We start from the raw sequence: 2,808 nt of genomic DNA on the forward strand, positions 1-2,808 counted from the left end.
GGCACTGGGTGGCTGAATCCATTAAGTGTCTGGCTTCAGCTCAGGTCATGATCTCAGGGTCCTGGCATTGAGCCTCAGGTGGGGCTTCCTGCTTAGCCAGGAGCCTGCTTCTGCCTCTGCCTCTGCCCCTCCCACCCTCCCCACCCTGCTTGTGCTCTTTCTCTCTCTCTCAAATAAATAAATAATTTTTTTTTTAAAAAAAGAACATTTCAGATCTGTAAGTAATTTTAAAGATGGAATTCAAATCCCTCATTTTATTTATTCATTTATTTTAAAGATTATATTTATTTATTTGAGAGAGAGACAGAGAGAGCATGGGGCGGAGTTGGGGAGTAGCAGAAGTGAGTAAATTGTCTTGTGAAAGGTAAGGCCACCAACTGGTGGGGTGCCTGGGTGGCTCAGTCGTTAAGCATCTGCCTTCGGCTCAGGTCATGGTCCCAGGGTCCTGGGATCGAGCCCCACATCGGGCTCCCTGCTCAGCGGGAAGCTTGCTTCTCCCTCTCCCACTCCCCCTGCTTGTGTTCCCTCTCTCACTGTGTCTGTCAAATAAATAAATAAAATCTTTTTTTTTTTTAAAGGCCACCAACTGGTGATAAGAGAAGTGCTCTGGATCTTAGGTGAGGGATCCCACATTGTGTCACCATCTCGTTCTTCTGAAAAAACCTAAATTTCAATGTGTGGGAAGAACCCCAAACAAGACAAAAGCATAGAAGTGACTTGACTTCCCTTGACATTGAAGAAGTTGTTTTGTTTTATGTGGGAACTTGATTTAAATCAAAGGCCAAGATTATTAAGGGCAGTAGAAATGCACAACAAACCAGCAAAAATAAAACTCCTTTGTTGAGTTGATTAAAACTTTTTAAGCTAGCAAGAGACTCCATAATTAGTAATAGTAATTACATTGTTATTTTAAGAGCTGTGTACTTCTTATTTCTTTTCTTTTTTTTTTGAAGAATACAGAAATATTTTTATTTTTTCATTTAATGATGGAAAACACAAATGCCGATTGGACATACATGCACATATAACTTTTTCTCACACGTTTACAACTCAACAGATTGGTGAATGCAAAGGAACTAGTATAATCACTATATGGAGCATACCATATTAGTATTTCAATAGTTTATTCCAACCCATTTCTTCTTTTATACTCTAAAACATCTTCATTATGTTGTTTGATGAGATAGATCCACAAGAAGGCGGAGGTGCCCAAGGTCAGTCCAACTTTCAGCCAGTCAGGTCTGTCATGTGGCGGCTCCCGAATGTAGAACTTTGATCGCGCTGAAGAGCCGCTTGGGAGCCTGGCAGGAGCCAGCAGCTTGGAGAACGGGCGTAACAACGCGGGCAGTGCCATCTTGCCAGTTCTTTTCTTTTTTTTTTAAAGATTTTATTTATTTATTTGACAGAGAGAGACACAGCGAGTGAGGGAACACAAGCAGGGGGAGTGAGAGAGGGAGAAGCAGGCTTCCCGCTGAGCCTGGAGCCCGACACAGGGCACGATCCCAGGACCCTGGGATCATGACCAGAGCCCAAGGCAGACACCCAACCGACTGAGCCACCCAGGGGCCCCTCTTATTGTTTTTCTAACTTTTAAAATTTCTTTTCTTACTGTGAAACTTTTAAAGCCTTTACAGAAGTAGATAATAATTTAATAATCCTTTCTTTAGCCACCACTCTGGTTCAACAGTAATCAACAATTGACACTTGCTTCGTCCATCCCTATTTTTATCTTTCCTCCCATTCTTTATTTTTGTTGCTGTAGTATTTTATTTTATTTTATCTTATTTTATTTTATTTACTTTTTTTCCTGTAGTATTTTAAAGCCAATCCCTGACTTCTCGTCGATTTCCCTTTTTGCATTTGTGATTATATCCTTCTGTATTTCCCATGTTACAGTTTCCTTGCTAACAGCTGAGGTCGGCCCTTTACTGAGGTCTCTTACAACAGCAGTGACATCTTATCAGTAAGTGTCTAACAGGGTGGATGAGAGTCTGCGTGGATGGGGTACCATGTGCCAGCACAGGTCCAGGCATTTTACAGGTATTAAGTTTTTTGATCAGTCTAGGGAGGTGTGAGCTACTATCATCTCTGGTTTTATAGATGAGGAATTGGAGGTACATAGAGTTTGTGGTAGATGACTTATGGGCTTAATCACTTATTTAATCAGTAATCCAGTTTACAGATATGAATTCTTAGAAATTGAAGTCTGGAGCTTCTCATCATGAATGTTTACAGATATGAATTCTTAGAAATTGAAGTCTGGAGCTTCTCATCATGAATATTTTATACTTTTCTACATTTTGTCCCCTAGATTTTAGGCTGAATCTTATTTTTGTGTCTGTGGCCACCCTGTCCTACCACAGGAGTAAAGTCTGTGGATGGAGAAGGGGTATATGTGAAGAAAAAAGAAATGTAAAAGGTTTCTTAATTTTTGGTTGTTAATTGTAGGAGAGGAAGTTTTCCTTGATCTTCTTAGGTTTCCTGGCTGCGTCTGAAATGTAGACTGATAAAGCACACAAATTTATTTAATCTAAGTTTTATGTAACATGAGAGCACTTATAAGAAAAGATCTGAATAAGTGGTTAAACCTGAGTTTTGTTTTTTTTTTTAAGATTTTATTTATCTTTTGACAGAGAGAGACACAGCGAGAGAGGGAACACAGGCAGGGGGAGTGGGAGAGGGAGAAGCAGGCTTCCCGCTGAGCAGGGAGCCCGATGCGGGGCTCCATCCCAGGACCCTGGGACCATGACCTGAGCTGAAGGCAGATGCTTAACTGACTGAGCCACCCAGGCGCCCCAAATCTGAGTG

At 41.2% G+C, this 2,808-nt stretch overlaps 1 protein-coding gene across 1 annotated transcript; it reads right to left on the reverse strand.

Annotated features, from left to right (window-relative positions):
- Window positions 1–1,099: 1,099 nt before the first annotated feature.
- Window positions 1,100–1,355, reverse strand: LOC113924059 (NADH dehydrogenase [ubiquinone] 1 subunit C1, mitochondrial-like). Its single transcript, XM_027597334.2, has one exon. The coding sequence runs from the start codon at window positions 1,352–1,354 to the stop codon at window positions 1,124–1,126; it is 231 nt and encodes a 76-aa protein (XP_027453135.1). The 5' UTR covers window position 1,355; the 3' UTR covers window positions 1,100–1,123.
- Window positions 1,356–2,808: the final 1,453 nt, after the last annotated feature.

Source organism: Zalophus californianus, chromosome 2 (genome assembly GCF_009762305.2).
Source record: "Zalophus californianus isolate mZalCal1 chromosome 2, mZalCal1.pri.v2, whole genome shotgun sequence".
NCBI lineage: Eukaryota > Metazoa > Chordata > Mammalia > Carnivora > Otariidae > Zalophus > Zalophus californianus.

Excerpts from the sequence above, each read along its gene's own strand:
- LOC113924059 (XM_027597334.2), bottom strand. The coding sequence starts at position 1,354 with ATGGCACTGCCCGCGTTGTTACGCCCGTTCTCCAAGCTGCTGGCTCCT.